Consider the following 17,822-nt stretch of genomic DNA (forward strand, 5'->3'; position numbering starts at 1 on the left):
ATTATTATTATTATTGTTATTGTTATTATTATTATTAGTTTTATATTATTATTATTATTATTATTGTAGTTGTTGTTATTATTATTGTTATTTTTGTTGTTATTATTATTATTATTACTATTCTTATTATTAATATTGTTATTATTATTACTGTTGTTATTATTATAATTATTATTTATATGGTTATTATTATTAATGTTATTATAATTAGTATTATTAGTAATAGTATTAGTATTATTTGTTAATATTATTAATATCATTATTATTATTATCATTAATATTATTATTATTATTATTATTATTAGTAGTAGTAGTAGTAGTAGTAGTTTTAGTAGTAGTAGTAGTAGTAGTAGTAGGAAGAAGAAAAGGAGGAGGAGGAGGAGGCGGAGCAGGAGAAAGAGGAGAAGTAGGAGTAGAGTTTCAATTTTCCTCTTAATCAATTTAACAGATAATACTTACCAAACCTTAAATTACATTTCAGTTTTTAAATACACGTGTTATGGTTTGCTTTGATATAATGTTTGAGGTTAATTGAAGTGCCCCTCAGGTTATTCGTCTTACTGTCTGTTTTGTTAAACATCATTACATGAGTTTGCAGTACAGACACATCAATGAGATTATTTATTATAAATATATTTTACCTGTTAATTTATCACACGATAAGGTGAATAGTATTCTCGGATTTCCAGTATCCTTCGATCACCAATGCAATTCAATTTGATCTTCATCCCAAAATTTTAATACAGAATTCAAGATGACATTCACTAAAGACATTTTCTGTAATTCAACCGTTGTTCATACTTTTGTGATTATTGTATTTTTCATTATCTTTTCTCAATCATTATTATTATTATTATTATTATTATTATTATTGTTATTATTTCATTAACTTGACAGTGTTGTGGTATTGAACACAGTTGCCCCCCCCCCCAAGAACGGACTTTTGCACCAACGCCAGTGAGGATACTCAAAGAGTCAATTAGGTGGAAAACACCTGGCTTAGGATATTTGCTGAGCCAAGCAGAATTGACTTCTGGAGTACTGTGATGTTGTATCCAATTTTCAAGGAGTTCAGCTGTTTCATAATATCATCTGGAATTGGGACAATCCCAACTATGATTATTGGCACGATGGAAGTTTTCTTATTCCACAATCTAGCAGTCTCCACACTTAGTTTCTGATAGTTCTGTAGTTTTTAATTATTCTTGCCTGTTAAGTTGATGTTTTGGTAAGCCACATCAATAATTTGGCATTCATTGTTTTTTTGTTCTTTTTGTTCACAGCTACAATACTCGGTTTCCTGTGAGTTATTTCTCGGCCACACTGAATCATAAAATCCCAGAGAATCTTAACGCCCTTATTTTCTACTATCCCTTATGGGTGAAGTTCGTGCCATTTGTCTGTCACTCCGATTCCAAACTTTTTGCATAAACCGACAGACAAGCAGATTAGCTTTCACGTTTGTTGTGCAAATAACTTCAAGATTGCTAGATTATTTTCTACGCTATTATAGTTTTTTTCCAGAAGTTACGAATTCTCTCATTCCTACACTTCCATGTGTTTTCTGGTTGTTTCGTTATATCCTCTGTCGGCAGTTGCTTTCGTTCTTACAATTACTTATAGCTTCTATATACGTTTGTCTATTTGTACTGAATTTATGTCAGATAAGTCTGTGGTATGCATTCTTTCGTTTGAGCAATGTCAGCTGCACAAGTAGAATTAAACCATTGGAGAGAGCGGGGTTTGCTATAAAATTTACGTGTGCTTAAATTGCCGCTTTGAACTATTCAGTGGTCTCATTTGCACACTGTTCAGCAGGAAGAGAACAGATATTCACCATATAGCATCTCTGATGTAATCCCTGATGGCATTCAGTCAACTTTATTGTAGTACATTGTTGTTTTGAGCAGTGCCTTTTTAACTTAAGATCGAGAGTTTAGGGTGATGTCTATAATTATCACAGCATGATCGGAATATCTGAGAGGGCAATGGACATTTGTTAGACAATTCCTAGGAACTGTGGTCAAAATAGATCCGGAACTGAGGTTTGTTAGTCCTGACGATCTGGCAGACAGGCCGGGACTGTTGCTGTCTATGTAAATGAACACGATATAGAAAAGGTTTATCTGATATTATTAGCTGTGTCAGTGTAGTCAAAGAAGCCAAGCCAATAACTGCGGTGAATATTAAAGTCGCCAAATACATGTATTTGGGCGTTAGTGTCTAGGGAGAGTGCTACATCATTGCTGTCAGAGACATGATTGATCAGAGTACAGGGAGAGCAATAAAGAAAATATAAGTAGTTAATTCTATGTTTCATAATTAGTCTAAAGCACACGAAGGCCTGGCAATCTGATTCTAGTTTAGATAACCAAGTCTTCGAGAGGATCTTACGAATATAGACTCCAAGTTCGTGCATATGTCTGTCAGAGCATTTGCGATAAAGTAGAAGATAACCAGACATGTTTAAGTTGTAAGAGGGGATGGAAGAGTGCAATTTAGTTTCACTTACTGCTTAGATATACAGGAAGTTGAATAGGAGAAACGATTCTACTTCGTCTGCTAGTTCTATGCCCACTGATATATGGAAATGCAATTGTCAAGGGAGGGGGCGAAGCGTTGTTCGCGTATGTGTCTGGTTTTATCGGTATTTTGGATTGAGCTGCCATTTTTATAATTTAAGTTTAGGATGAGGGGTGCTAAGCAGAGTGAGCGTGGATTGCCACCACTTTGCAATACAAGTGGTGACAATGCATCTGTTAAAGAATCTTTTTTCTAGTTTTTCCTCTTTCGCAACTGCTGCGAATAACACTTCATGACTGTAAGCCAAGTAGTACTGAACACTTCCTAACTCTCTCCTGACATATTTTTTAATCTTCTTTTTTCTTCCTTTCGATATACAGTTGGAACAGATTAGTGAAGTACTCCAGAGGTGACTAACATTATTTATTTATTTATTATTATTATCATTATTATTATTATTATTATTATTATTATTATTACTATTACTATTATTATTATTATTATTATTACTATTACTATTACTATTATTATTATTATTATTATTTATTATTATTATTATTATTATTATTATTATTATTATTCACTAGGTCTCACACACGTCATCATCAGAGAGTGCTTAATGAAAGCAACCGGCGATGTTCCCTGGAGTCTGAGTCAGAACAAGTCTCCCCAGATGTTCAATACTCCTACCTTTGCAAATGAATTTGCATCATCGCAACGACCGCATTCTCACTAGCAGTAACCATTAATCTCCTTAAGGTTCCAGTACACTTTGCATTCATCCAATGGTGGTCTGGTTAGTGCATTTCCACCTCGCTCTTTCAAGCCTCTTAAACCCTTATCGGTGTAGTTCCAGTCGACGCCGACACTACATTTTTGGGGGGAGGGAAGTAATTTAAAATTTTGCAGTTTCAGCTTTTTTGGTTGCATGTGCTGTTTCTCTTAATTTTTCTGTTACTACTGTTGCTTGCCATTCATGTAGGTTGGTCTCCGCATTCGAGAGTTTTCTTTAAGATTCCAGGCGTTGTGATTATTATTATTTAAAAAAAATTTTTTATAACATTTTCACCCAAAACAAGGCACATTTCCACTTTGATGTAGGGGACTACTATTAGGGACATAAACTACAGGGCTACTATGTGGGGAATTGGGCAGCAAGATGTCGGTTCACGTCACACTTGAACTTCTGCATGTCAGTACAGTTGGGGAAGCAGAAACCCGGAAGTGAATTCCAAAGTCCATGGGGTTTTGGGGAAGAAACTACTGGAGTAGAAGGCTCTCTTACATCTAGGGATCTCAACTGTGAAGGGGTGTGATTTTGCTGCTTGTCGGGTTTGTCGGGGGTATTTACGGCGAGGGGGTACAAGTATCTGCAGTTCGTCGGAGCAATCACAGTTACATTAGAACGGGTAGAGGAATGCTACATTTCGTCGATGGGACAGTGGCTGAAGCTTAGATGACAGTTCAGGACTTATCAGGTTGGCGACTCTCTTTTGAACCTTGTCTAGGAGTGAGAGATTAGTAGCAGATCCACCGGCCAAATATGACAACAATACTCCATACATGGGCGAATGGTGGCTTTATAGAGGTACAGGATACTTTTGAGCGTTAGTAGCTTCCTAGCACGTTAGAGAGAACCTACCTTTTTCGCAGCGGTCCTAGCAATGCTCTCAATGTAATTTTTCCAACTCATGTTTCTGTGAACGTTAGGCCGAGGATCTTAAAAGATGTACTTTCAGATAAAGAATCTTTGGCCATTACTATTGATGGTAGAGAAGGTTTTTGTAGCTATTGAAAGAAACACGTTTAGTCTTGGCAGCATTGAATGTGACCATCCATTTTTGTCCCCATTCCACTACAGATTGGAGGTCGTCCTCTAGTGTTTCTGCCATTTCTTTAGATATGTGTTCATTTGTTTTCCTGTTGTGTCTGTTATAGAGCGTGTTGTCATCAGCATATATACCCATCTCACAGACAATTTTGTCAGGGAGGTAATTTATGAATATTAGGAATAATAGAGGTCCAAGGATAGACTCCTGAAGCACTAGGAATATTCACACGGCCACTTTCAAAGATTTCTCTTTGAGAACAACTTGCGGCATTCTCTGGAGTCTGAGTGACAAGACGTCTCCTCAGATTTCCATTACTCGCCATCTCTTTCGATAACCATTGCAGATGGATTTGCACAATCAGCCATTAATATTTTGTAGAAGGTGATCATTAGTCTTCAGTGGAATTTGTTGAGCAAAAAAGCCTCTTTAAGCTCCCAGTCCTCTTTGCACTAATTCGGCGGAGGTCTGGCTAGTGCTTTCTCTCACTGATCTGTCCATCCACATTGACTCTCCTCATTATTTTGGTGTGGTATCAGTGTTGGTTGCACACGGGAAGGTAAGGGGTTAACTTACAAATGTACAATTCCAGTTTCATGATTCCATGTGATACGCCTTTGTATTTTACACCTGTAGCATTTTGTTTATCATGACAATATATTTTCTTTATGTCCAATTTCTGCCTGAAAGTCATGTGTATTAGTCTCTGCATTCAAGAGTTTTCCTTAATATTTCAGCAGTTTTCAATTGTTGTTATTCGTTGTATCTTACCAGCCATTCCTTCTAATTCCAATCTCTCCCATTCTTTGTTCAAAGTTTTTTTTTATTATTCCTAGCGCTCATACTATTAATGGTATTGATAGTTTTCATCTTTTATATCCGTTTAAGCTCTCTGACCAGTTCAGTGTATTTGCTTCGCTTCTGCGTCTCCTTGATCTTTATTCTGTTATCTACTGAGACAGTAAAATCTACAATCAGGTATTTTCCTTCTTGTTAACTAATATGACATCCAGTCGTCTTGCTTGGATGGATTTATCCATTTGTATATCCATGTCCGATAGGAGTTTGTGACTTAAATTTTCATGTACCACTGCCGGTTTGTGCTTGTGCCATTTTGGGGGTGTTTAAGATTCTGTTGTCTGCATAATTCAAATTGTTATTATCTCTATATTAATGCGATAGCGTGTGTGTTCTTTTGTGTGCCACGATTTCATCCGGGTCGTTTAATTATTATGTTCTTCTATTTCTTGTCAAAAATAATTTTACCAAGAATTCGTTTTGGTTTCGATTTCGACTATAGGTGATGGCACTTAAATCATCTATTTTTTATGAATAATTTCATCAAGAATTCTTCATGAGTTTTGGTTTCGGTTTGGATTATGGCTCAAGGAACTCTATTATATATCTATACATATATTTTTTCATAGTTTTTATTTCGGTTTCGATTCAACCCAATGCACCCAAGTCATATGAATATTTTTTTTTTATTGGAAATCGCAACTTTATGACATATAAGAATCGAAAGAACATTAACTCTATAACAATATATACGAAATCTGCAAGAATTAAAATATCATATTTAAGCGTACTTTACGACCGGGCTTTACCAGACGTTTGTGTTAGCTTGGATAAATACTTTTGCAGTTTTAACAAAAAAGCTACAATAATATCAGAGCGTCTCAATTTACACTGAACATCTACAGAATGCCAGCATCAATATATTACATATGGATGAGTCCCCTGTGGAATTTCCACAGGTTCCGCTAGTTATTATTATTATTATTATTATTATTATTATTAATCTTATTATTATTATTATTATTATTATTATTATTATTATTATTATTATTATTATTATACATGCTAGGAAATTTCACAGAAGTCATTATCTGTGATTGGTCAATTACAATAACGTGATGTTTCACTTCATGTTGACGCAAAATTGTCATTTGAGAAACTAAGTTAACAGGTTTTGACTCATCCATCTGATTCATAAATCCTTGTTCACTAAAGCTATAAGTTTTTGCACAATAGAATTTAATCTAATTCATATTTTGATTTACATGAAAATGAAAGGTTTTTGCACACTAACTTTATTCTAATACTTAAAAATTGAAAAATTTCTTCAAATGTTTGGAAATACTTTGAATTTATTACATAATACTTTGATTCAGAATGAAAGACAATAAACACTTAAGTTCCCTTATATCGACGCAAGTACGTTGCTGTTAGGATGTTCTTTCTTGTGAAATAATAATGGCTAAAAGATTACTTTCTTTCAAAACTATATCATATTCTACATCGCATTGATTTAAACCGTTTTATAACTCGAAACAAAAATATTGTCCGGAGTTTCCAACTTGGAAACGACAAGTAATGTCCCTCAAACGGAATCGGTTTAAAATCAGAATATGTATAATGCTTCCAATCATAGAGACTGAACTTTTCAATTCGTTTTATTTATAGGCGTTCTATTCATCTCGACAATAAATTAATGTTAATATGAAAACAAAATCATGTTTTTTTTAATAAAATAGAAATCTAGTCCTTACTTGTCATTTATTTCTTTTTTATTCTTTGAAATAAAGCTTCATAAATTGCGTATTCATTCTTTTGTGGACAGTTATCCTCATCCTTATAGTTTTTGTTGTTGTTGTTGTTGTTGTTGTTGTTTAACCTTCAGGGCCCGTAGCATAGTGCACAAGATGCGTTGAGTCTCTACAGTTCCAGGTGAACACTATCTGAAGGTACTGGTTCAAAACAGGCCAGAGGATTAGTTGGTCAAAAACATGTCGAGACAACAAAAACTATGGAAGGCTGAGGATATAACATTCCTATGCCATCTTGGTTAATCACATGAAGAAGGCCAGAGGATGAGTTGGCCGAAACGTAGTGAAACAGTAACGACTATGAAGATGAGGATAACAATCCTCAAAAGAATGAATGCAAAAAATCACATCGCCTTTCAAAATCGGATATCATGTTCGAGTCTAGTTAAATTAGTCAACGTACTTAACATCACTCGGTAATTTGACGCTCCCACTAATTAAAGCAAAGCGATACAAGGCATTACCAACATCGCACGGCGATAACGTAAGGAATGGAAAAAATTAAAAGCTTTTTAGAAAGTGCGAGCACGGCTTTTATTTTGTATATTTTTTGCAACTTATTGGTTCGCTGCCTTCTATTGAGAATATGTGGCTGCGTTTATTTTTACTTTTCTTCATCCGATTAGAAGACGAGAAAAACGCAAGCGAATTCCTTAATGGATCTCGTAGATTATCTAAGCTTCTTATGTTATTAATTGATTAGAAACGGCAGAGATTTATTGCATTCACATGGATGACCGTCCACTTACAATGAATAAAAATCCACGCATGCAATTTTTTTAATGTTTATTCGTTACAACCCACTCAACATCCGAAAGGGTTCCTTGTATTTCATTATGAAAAATCAGAGATGACAGTGATCAAGTGGTTAATGACATAGATTGACGACCTGTGTGTCCCAAGTTCGAATTCATTTCGTTCCACAAATTAACTTTCACTTAGGATGTTGGAAACGTTCAGGTAGTCTCTCCGGTAACTTCCTATGTCTTTCTAGAAATAATTTTAACAAGAAAATATCGAGGAAGCCAATGTCAGCTATAAAACTTTCGGATTCATAAGATATGATATTATTATAGGAAATACAGTAAATACTTTTAAATATAATTGAATTTAATATTGTTATTTGTATATAAGGTAAAACAATATTTCCCCTATTCTTCTGATTGGAATAGCTTTATAAACAGAAATTGCATGTAGAAGTCTGCGTTAATTATTGATATGTGATCTGAAAATTTTCCAATTTCTTGAAAATCATGCATTTTTATATCGTATTTCTTTAGCACTTTCTTTTTTGCTAACTTTTTTCAGTTGATTTCGATACGACTCAAAACGCGATAAAAATACGTTATGTACTTGGATTCAATTTTTTGTGTTATACAATCTCTTACTTTCTATGCATCATTTCTATTAGCAATGATGCAGTTAATAATATTAAACTTTCCTAAGTTATGTTTGTAGATTATAAATAATACAAAATATTCACATTCTTTTTTTCCATGAAGTTCTTACAATATACATAACTAACCGTCCCTTACAATCTTTTATTGTAAACGCACACATTATAATCATTTCACACTAATTTTAATTTTTAATTGTTACATATGAGTGTTCATGGTCTTGCATTCTGACTACTAATAATACCTAATTATAGAAACTGAGTCTTGCGTAGTCATCGCATCGCACGAAAAGCTATGTCAACTATTATAAAAATGCACCTTGATTCAATGAAGTTCTTTCCAAACATTTTAAGAAAATAATAAATAATGGCGTCTTATTTATATATTTAATTGTTATTTATTTTAATATTAATTTAAATCTAATTTTATTATATTTATTATTCAAATCCAGAACTGGTGTTTGCACAAAAATTTTCTTACTCTTCTAATTAAAAATTAATTCTTTTAAAATACAAATGACTGCTAAAAATAATTTTATTGCTATAAAACAGTGACTCCCTTCCAGGTTTTCTATATAGATATTATTTGAAATTAAATTTTCTAGCAAAAATATATCTACATTTTACATAATTCCGCGAGGACATTCATAAAATAATATGGATCCTTATTGTTCTTTATTATTGATAAATTTTATCAATAATCAGAATTAGGATCAATTGTTATAGATACTTTACAAACACCGAATAAAAATGTAGTTATGTGCAGATTCAAGGTGAGAAGGGTAATATATAAGTTTCTTTATTTTTTCTGAAAAAAAATCTCTGCTGTACCTGCACGAAAAGTTGTTTATGATTAATAGAATTAAAAATATCAAACATTTTCCGCGATACTAATTTCAGCATTTCGATCGAAATGTTGAAATTAAAACCGCACAAAAAATAGCCAATGGTGTGCATTAAAGCAGCCAAACATATTTAGTTGGGCGTTAATATCTAAGTAGAGTGCTATATCTATATCATCAAAAACATCGATTTGACAGGAAGAGAAAATATTAGTAACTGACGTACTGTTGAATGGTTAATGTAAAGCACTCGAAGACCTGATAATCATCTGATTCTAGATATTGTTCTTTATTCAAGGAGCGGGGACTACGAACATTAACTCCAAGTCTGTGTATATCTGTCCAAGTTCTTACAGTGTATCTTGTTATGTTAAGCAATTAGAGGGAGGAGAGTAGGTTAGTTTCACTTAATGCTAAACTGTCTTAGGAGAACATAATCTATGTTCATTTAACGTTCGCAACAAGTTATGTTTCTGCGTGTATAGTACACGGTTGAAATGCAATAATAGAATCCTTAGCATGTTCCTCTAGCATAAGCTCTGTTTTTTTTAGTCTGTTAGTTACGCTTTAGTTTTAAAGAGCATTTTCGTTACTACATGTGAGTGGTCTCAGCAACGACAACAAGCACAGATTCTGCCGCATAGAAGAAAGGAATATTAATCACCTGACATCCAGCTGTGAGATTCCGGAGTGTGTAATAGTTTCACTGAACCATCAATAATCAATAAGGAAGTGAATATCGAAATTACCAGCAGGAAAAGATCAAAATAAGTCGTACACCAGTCACTATGACTCTGCAATTCCTACAACTACGTACATTGACGAGGATGTTATTAAACCTGTCATAGTGATATCGGACAAAAATAAGGAAGAAGCAATTTTAGTAAAAGTTTGTGTCGCCAGAGCTTAGAGCGAAATGATAATGAAATAACAAGATCTTATGTAAAACATGAAAAGAAATTGGAATCTTAGGAAGATTTATAAAGAACTAGACTCATTGAAAAGAATTTTAAAAAATACCTGACAAATATACCCAATCAACTAAAGGCATAAGGGATACAAAAATTGCACTTTAACGGAGTATATAACGGATAAATGTCTATCATCCAGTAGAATGCTCTATCTCCAGATAGATAAGGAAATCGCAAAAAAGATTTAATAGACACTGTTTAAAAGTCATTCTGTTCTTGTTTCATACGAGACAAGGTAATTCGTGTTAATGCAAAATAGTTTAAAATGATTTAATTAATTTGCAACACAGATATGCAATGCATGAATGCGTTTTGCACGAAGAAGAGAAGATGTAATGTATGAATACTAATTATGTAATGCATGAACGCGAATTATGTAATGTACGAATACTAATTATGTAATGTATGAATGCTAAGTATGTAATGTATGAATACTAATTATGTAATGTATGAATGCTAATTATGTAATGTACAAATACTAATTATGTAATGTATGAATGCTAAGTATGTAATGTATGAATACTAATTATGTAATGTATGAACACGAATTATGTAATGTACAAATACTAATTATGTAATGTATGAATGCTAATTATGTAATGTACAAATACTAATTATGTAATGTATGAATGCTAAGTATGTAATGTATGAATACTAATTATGTAATGTATGAACACGAATTATGTAATGTACAAATACTAATTATGTAATGTATGAATGCTAAGTATGTAATGTATGAATACTAATTATTTAATGTATGAATGCTAAGTATGTAATGTACGAATACTAATTATGTAATGTATGAATGCTAAGTATGTAATGTATGAATACTAATTATGTAATGTATGAACACGAATTATGTAATGTACAAATACTAATTATGTAATGTATGAATGCTAATTATGTAATGTATGAATGCTAATTATATAATGTATGAATGCTAATTATGTAATATATGAATACTAATTATGTAATGTATGAACACGAATTATGTAATATATGAATACTAATTATGTAATGTATGAACACGAATTACGTAATGTATAAATACTAATTATATAATGTATTACCACGATTTATGTAATGTATGAACACTAATTATGTAATGTATAAATACTAATACTTGTTAGCGTTCAGCGAAAACTAATCGGGTAAGTATTAACGTTATGATTAGAGTAAACGTTAGGGTAAGGGTAAGGATTAGGGTTAAGATAAGGGTTAAGATAAGAGTTAAGATAAGGGTTAAGATAAGGGTTAGGGTATGGACTATCGCTTACCTTTTTTCCAGACCTTCATCATCATTTCCTAACAAGTCATCTGCAATCAGTTCCTCTGTAAAATAAAAAGAAACAAAATTATAAAACAATCGATACCCCAAATTGTTATTCATCTGAGTTTTTCTATGTCACTATTCGCATGCCTCCCTATGAGGGCAAAGTCAGAGAAACTGTCTCCTTCAATGCTATTGTTTACTTCTTTCTGCTGAAAGGAAAATGAATAAGCTCTCGAAAAGTAGCTTTCCGATAAAGAGATTGTATTAGGTGTAGAGTCGCACAAACACTTACCACAATTTATTTGTCCTGATATCGCGTGACTTCAGAAATCTAATAACGCTGAAAACAACGCCGGGATAAGCAAAGTGACAGATTGATCTAACTAGCAGAGTTCTACTTCACTTGTATTAGATTCTGCCAGGACTTAGGGCTAGGATCTACGTGTAGTATCTGTTCTGTTTTCGATCAGCGGAATGAAAATGCTCCTCGACATTGCAAATCTAAAGGAGTCTGTTCAGGAAGCTTGGTTTTCCGTACACCATAAAACAACGCTGTCTACTTTTGCCCTCGTAATTGCAATAAAATTATAAATACTTGCGCTATCAAGTTTGAGATGCTTTTATAACTAATTTTGCATAATTTTCACAAGGCTTTTATCTAAAGCGACATGACAAAGCTAATCAGCATTTAAACTATTGGTGTGGTTGCAAGGTTGAACAATAATTAGTAAGGAAATACAATGAAGACGCAAAAAACAAGATAACGCAATAATAAGTGTATTAAAGAAAAGGTATATTTACAATATGTACAAATGATGGTGTCGAGTCAGAGAGTCTTGGTGGGAGGACATGTACGCTCTTCAGCGTCACTTCCGGTGGCATTTGAGTAAGACACACCAAGGCCAACCTAGGCTTGCCATTTATAGTGTTATGTTATTCGCATATGCAAATAAGTGGTTGCCACCACAACAACTATGCAAACACCTATTAAACTGCACAACGTTTCTGGCAGAAGAAGCGAATACATGCACGCTGAATTCTATGAAAAAGACAAACTAGTTCATAAATCTTTTAAGAATAATTTAAAACACATACGGATATATATATATATGCATATATATCTATCTATAATATAAAGCTGAATGTATGTGCGTGTGTCTGTCTGGTCACGAATAGGCTCCTATATGGTTGACTATTTTAAAAAGCTGATTACATATAATGATAGAAGATGTATCGAGACAGAGGAATGGGTATCTTTGATCTGGAAGAACCTCGGTTCATAAAAATTGTGGGGTCTGCATTCGCGCCTGATCCACAAAGTATGGAAATAAAAAATTTAGAAAACAAAATGTTTACAAGTGTTTTTAATATAGATGTAATAAGAATACTTTGATAAGTATGTTTTAATTTAAATAGGGATGTTATAATAAAATTGTGGGGTCTGCGTTCGCGCCTGGCCTCCATGGAATGGAAATAGCCACAAACTTTAATAAAGACTTTTCATATCTATCTGCGTAAGTATACTTTGATAATTATGTTTCAGTTCAAAGAAATATGGTATAATAAAATTATGGGTGTTCGTTCGCACCTGACCTCCATAGAATGGAAATATGTCACAAAGTTTTACAAGGTTTTTTAATATAGATCCACAGAATATTGTGATAAGTGTTTCAGTGTGAACAGGTATGCTATAATAAATTATGGGGATTGTCTATTTTATTTTTACTTTCATCATATTTTGCTTTGGTTTTGATACCCTCAAATTCAACCCAAATTTACAAACCTTCCTTTTCATAACCTATCATACTTTCATAAATCAGAGTCCATTTTCTGTAGGCTGTTTTTGAACCCAGTAAACGACGGGTAGTTTTGCTAGTATATATATATATATATATTTGAATCGTATAAAATTAACCAGAATATATTAATAAAGGAAAATCCAAAACTTTATTACTAATGTATAAAATGTATTATACAACTCGCCCCCCCACGAAAATGTATATATATATATATATATATATATATATATATATTTAACTTTCATATATTTTTAATCAATAAATAAGAATGTAAATATATAAAGTACTAATCATAGTGGGGGTGATAAGTAGTAAAATGCAATAATCTTAACCTTATAAATACAACACTGATAAATTAAAAAAAATATATGTATTCATTTTGAATTTGGAGATAGGGACGACATTTTATATAACATGAATATGTTAGCCACATTAATCATAAGTAGGTAACTAGATCTAATATCTGACCAAAACTAAATTTGCAAAGTCAGGTTAGTTCGGTTCGTATTGAGTAAAAGCAACATAAATTGATTCGTTTTTCTCCGTTTGTAGTCGGAACTTCTGACGACTACAAATTTCTGGATATCTATTCCTAAACAAACAACTATTTTTCTCGCCGGCAAATAAAGAAAATATGTTGAAACTTCTAATGAAATTTGTTGAAAAGAACAAATAAATGTTTAGTTTTTTTTTTTCGTCATCAAAATGAAGTCGTTGTCGTAAGACGTCGGACATTTTGTTGCCTAAGATGTCACTAGAAAAGGTTCAATCCTCAACGCCTGCAATACGGAGAAGTCAATTGCGAATCTCTTAAGACTTCTTCTCGTCTATGGCTGATGTGATAGGAGATGGATTAAATAAAGGGTTCTGTTCGAAATTCCGTGCAGATTTCCAAGTTCAACAGTAAAAATTCCCGAGTTAGACAAGATACAGCTGAAGAATGTCGGAGGTTACGTCGGCCAAAATGTTGTAAAGACTGAAGATAATAACACTATTCCGAACAATCTAAATAATACATATTTATTGTTCTTATTTACTTGCCTCCCCACGAGGGCAGAGTTAGACACCAGGTCGGTTTTTGATATGGGAAAAATCTAACTCCCTAAAATAAGGCACTCTGGCTAGGAACAAAAATAGAAATTGTCTCAGTCATAAAGGATTTCTCATCCACTTACCAAGGACAGAAAAGATGAAGTGTAACATCAGAACAGATACTACACTGTGATCTTGGCCCGCGGAGACGTTGTGGGATGACGTCATAATGGACATGGCGATGTGTCAGATGATAGGGAAATGCGCAAGAAAATGAAATCTAGTATTCACACATTTTGGGGGAAAATATCGCATATCGGTTCAGAGAAGAGTTGCGAAGCAATGGGTTGGAAATGTAGCAAGTGAAGATACACACGCGAATAAATTTATTTGAATGATTTAGCGAATCATGTAAATATTGATTCAGTTTTCATCATGAAAAAGAAAAATAATAAAGACAAATATATGAACCGAAGTTTAGAAGTTAACATATTCACATTTGTTAAAAAAAATCTGCAAATGAACATTTATCACTTCGCACGGAATGTACGTACCTGAGAACATGAAGATGTGGGCGTTATCATTTTACCTGTCAACACGTTTAAATGATATTTCACGGTAAAATATGTGAACTATATCGACCTCATCCCCTCTCTTTCTCTCTATCTCCCCTCTTTATACAAATATTTATTTATTTAGTTTAGAGTATAAAGTTGACAATTTAAAAAAAATGAAACATTTCCAAATTAAAAGTGGTTACAACTTTGTGCTAACTAGCAAAATTATGGCTAGTCTTTATAAATCATTTTACTAATTGTTTGTCTTTTGTAAATAAGATCCATTCTTTTGAAACTCTATGGAATAAGGAAATAATCGTGTTTATTTCGTATTCCTAATTCGAAAAAAAAGGAAGTTAAATGTAATTTGCAAAATTATAAATTGTTTCCATAAAAAGTAAGTTATGAAAATATATCTAGCAATTAAGCTACATGTTTCATTCTCGTGAGAATTCGTCAAGCTTATGCATACTACATAGCTCTACGTATGTGTTGAGCACTGGAAATTTACGCATAAAATTATATCTTTTTAATTTATGTGATACAATGGCGTAGTAATATATATATATATGTGTGTGTGTGTTTGTGTGTTTGCGTGTGTGTGTGTGTGTGTCTCTGTGTGTGTGTCTGTGTGTGTGTCTGTGTGTGTATCATATATTTATACGGCGCAATCATGTTAACAGTCTGGTTCTCGTCAAGTCACCAAAGTAAAGTAACGTTGAGCGTGGTTAGTACCAGATGGGCGACCATTTGGGAATTCTAGGCGCTGTATGCGCTTTCTGCTTGTCTCGGCATTGTTTCCAGTCGTCATGAACTTCCACTTGCCACTGGTATTAAACAATGTCGGCCCAGGAGAGGTGTGGTTAGAGATGGCGCAACTCTTGCCACACAAATTCCACGCACAGACATCCTTACAGTGTGTATCGGTAGTCTGTGAAGACTAAAGAAAGTCATCATGTATATATATATATATATATATATATATATAAATGATATAATTGTTTACAAATAGCTGTTTCAACGTTTCTAACGCTTAGATTGTATTTTCTGTTTGTATTTGTAATAATGTTGTCTCATTACTGAATTGTATAACTGTTCATAAATTGGTTGACACGCAGATTATTTTCTTTTTCTTTTTCTATATACTGGCAACTTCTTTAAGATTCCCTTCCTATTAATTCTTACTTTCTCTCTTTCTCTCTTTAACTATATCTCATCATTCTTTCTTTTCCCTTCTAGTCCTTATTCTCTTTATAATAATCATTTATATCTTTTTTCTTTTTCATCTCCATATTATATATATTTTTTCTCTCTCTATTTTCTTTCTCTATTTCTTTTTTCTCTTCTTAATCACTCTCTCTCTCCATTATAATCTTTTAACTTTATTTAAATTGCCCTCTCCCTCTTCAAAATATGATGTAAGAATTGTAATTATCATTTCATATCATAGCACATAACTGAAAACTGTTAAATCTCATTTTGTTTTAACTATTTAATGTACAATATATATAAAGATGACATTAGTCATCTATTCTGTTAATGAAATAATTAAAATTTAGTTTCAAGCGTATCTAAACAATATAAAATGTATATGCAGCATAAATAACATTTTGGATGTAACCTCTAACAGCTGCGTAAATATAGAGTTTTTCAGAACTGCTGATGTGTGAGCAATCAACATACAAATGACCATGAGAAAAGCAAGGTGTTTGAAACAACAAATTTTAGGCTTTGTTATTTAACTTTATTGATGAGCATCGCAAAATTAGTTTTTATTTGGAATTGTAAACGCTTGAACTGAAATGGCATGTCAGAATGAAATAAAAAGAATCCGAGGAATTAACAGTTTCACTTTAAAAATTTCCAGCTATTGTAATGGCTTCCAGAACATTAGTTTTTAAAGATTTTTTTGCTAACCGTGTGTCATTACACAGTTTAGGTAAATTATGATTTCTTAATAATATAAATCGATCTTCTCCCTTCAATATCAGGTTATGATGTGGCATTCCAGACAGTTGAAGTGAATTCTACAGGAAATACTTCTGCCTGATCTTCATTAATATCAGTCAATGGATTGATAACTCTTGTAAAAGATTATAATTGATCATATAAAAAGCATCATTTCTAGAGGCCATGATTGCTTTTTCATATATAACTAGAACTTCTCCCTTCAATATCAAGTTATGATGTGGCATTCCAGACAGTTGAAGTGAATTCTACAGGAAATACCGATCTTCATTAATAGCAAAATTTATTGATTGATAACTTAAAAAAAAATATAATCGATCATATCAACAGCATCATTTCTAAGTACAAAGATTGCTCATTTCACAAAGCCATATAACATCCCAGAAAATTTTAGCAATATCTGAGAAAACCTTAGTGATCAGGTCACCAACTGAGTTTACCGTCTGGCCACATAGTAATTTGTGCAGTTATAGATCTCTATTCAATGTTATTGAACCAGTGTCAATGAAAAGGAAATGATTTAAGAAAAGTGCTGCAGACTCATCATCGAAAAATGTTCCCTCATAATAATATTCTTCAAACTGAAAACCAAAAACGTGGTTATCACGCAGTATTGCAGGAGTACCAGATTTTCATATCACATTTTAAATTGAAAGAAAGAATGCGGAATCGAATCAAACGTTCGGTTCTTAAGGGCAGCTACATTTTGTTTGACAGATACACTACTTATTGCAGACTGTAACGTATCTCTTTTTTTACCATTCTGAAAGTAACTTATAATAATATCATAATTAAATATTAATAATGTAAAGTTCTGGTAGAGATGGATACGATGTAAAAAAATGAATTATACTTATACTTGGCAACTGCCGCTTGACACTTCTAGCGGCGCGAGGTGGATGAACATAAACTTTATAAAAGTTGTTTTTGAGCAAAATTTTATTGAATTTCGTTTGAAAATAATGGGAAATAGAACTTCTGTTTATGGTTGCTTTCGTGTAAACATTTAACTTGCTGATTTCA

The 17,822-nt window shown here is 32.7% G+C and overlaps 1 protein-coding gene across 2 annotated transcripts in view; it reads right to left on the bottom strand.

The window, feature by feature from the left end:
- LOC145286329 (uncharacterized) overlaps window positions 1-17,822 on the bottom strand; it is a 192,768-nt gene that overhangs the window by 16,623 nt on the left and 158,323 nt on the right. For both annotated transcript variants that reach the window (XM_080135258.1, XM_080135257.1), the window contains exon 3: window positions 11,448-11,502. In XM_080135258.1, coding sequence (XP_079991384.1) covers window positions 11,448-11,502 — 55 coding nt within the window. The remainder of the gene's footprint in view (window positions 1-11,447; window positions 11,503-17,822) is intronic.

This window comes from Euprymna scolopes, chromosome 10 (assembly GCF_053919585.1).
Source record: "Euprymna scolopes isolate OS-2025 chromosome 10, ASM5391958v1, whole genome shotgun sequence".
In the NCBI taxonomy this organism is placed as follows: Eukaryota; Metazoa; Mollusca; class Cephalopoda; order Sepiida; family Sepiolidae; genus Euprymna; species Euprymna scolopes.